This window comes from Eimeria mitis, genomic scaffold (assembly GCF_000499745.2).
Source record: "Eimeria mitis Houghton genomic scaffold, Emh_scaff323, whole genome shotgun sequence".
In the NCBI taxonomy this organism is placed as follows: Eukaryota; Apicomplexa; class Conoidasida; order Eucoccidiorida; family Eimeriidae; genus Eimeria; species Eimeria mitis.
Genome location: NW_013571567.1, coordinates 5,559 through 6,077, shown reverse-complemented (window position 1 = coordinate 6,077; position 519 = coordinate 5,559). Strand labels below are relative to the sequence as shown.

At 58.2% G+C, this 519-nt stretch overlaps 1 protein-coding gene across 1 annotated transcript in view; it reads right to left on the bottom strand.

Annotated features, from left to right (window-relative positions):
• The window catches only part of EMH_0007860 (uncharacterized protein), a gene marked incomplete at both ends in the record, with an annotated part of 5,357 nt that overhangs the window by 3,420 nt on the left and 1,418 nt on the right, over positions 1–519 (bottom strand). Inside the window, one exon of the mRNA XM_013498155.1 lies at positions 305–407. Coding sequence (XP_013353609.1) covers positions 305–407 — 103 coding nt within the window. The remainder of the gene's footprint in view (positions 1–304; positions 408–519) is intronic.

The window sequence follows — 519 nt, the reverse complement described above, 5'->3', positions numbered from 1 at the left end:
CAGCAGCATCATCGACATCATCACCCCCCCCATTCAGCTCCTTTCCATAGTGCCCCGCCACCGCCAGCACCGCAGACCGTAGCACCTGCAGCAGCAGCAGCAGCAGCAGCAGCAGCAACAGCAGCAGCAGGAACAGCAATAGCAACAGCAGCAACAGCAGCTGAATTTGTCAGCAGCAGAAGCAGCAGGTGCTGCTGCAGCAGACAGCAGCAGCTGCTGCAGCGCTGTCACAGTGGAGACGCAGCAGCAGCCAACGAATACTGAAAGAGCAGCAAACAGCAGCAGCAGCAGCAGCAGCAAGTACCTGCTGCACAGCAGCAACCTTGGATATGTTGCTAAAGAGTCGATGCAGCAGCGCTGCATGCGGCTTCCCTGATCCTGTCTGCTGCTGCGGCTGCAGCAACACCCTGCAGCAGCAGCAGCAGCAGCAGCAGCAGAAGCAGCAGCAGCAGCAGCAGCAGCAACACAAGCAGCAACCGCAGCAACAGCAAGAATGTATGGGCTATGAAGGACAAACCA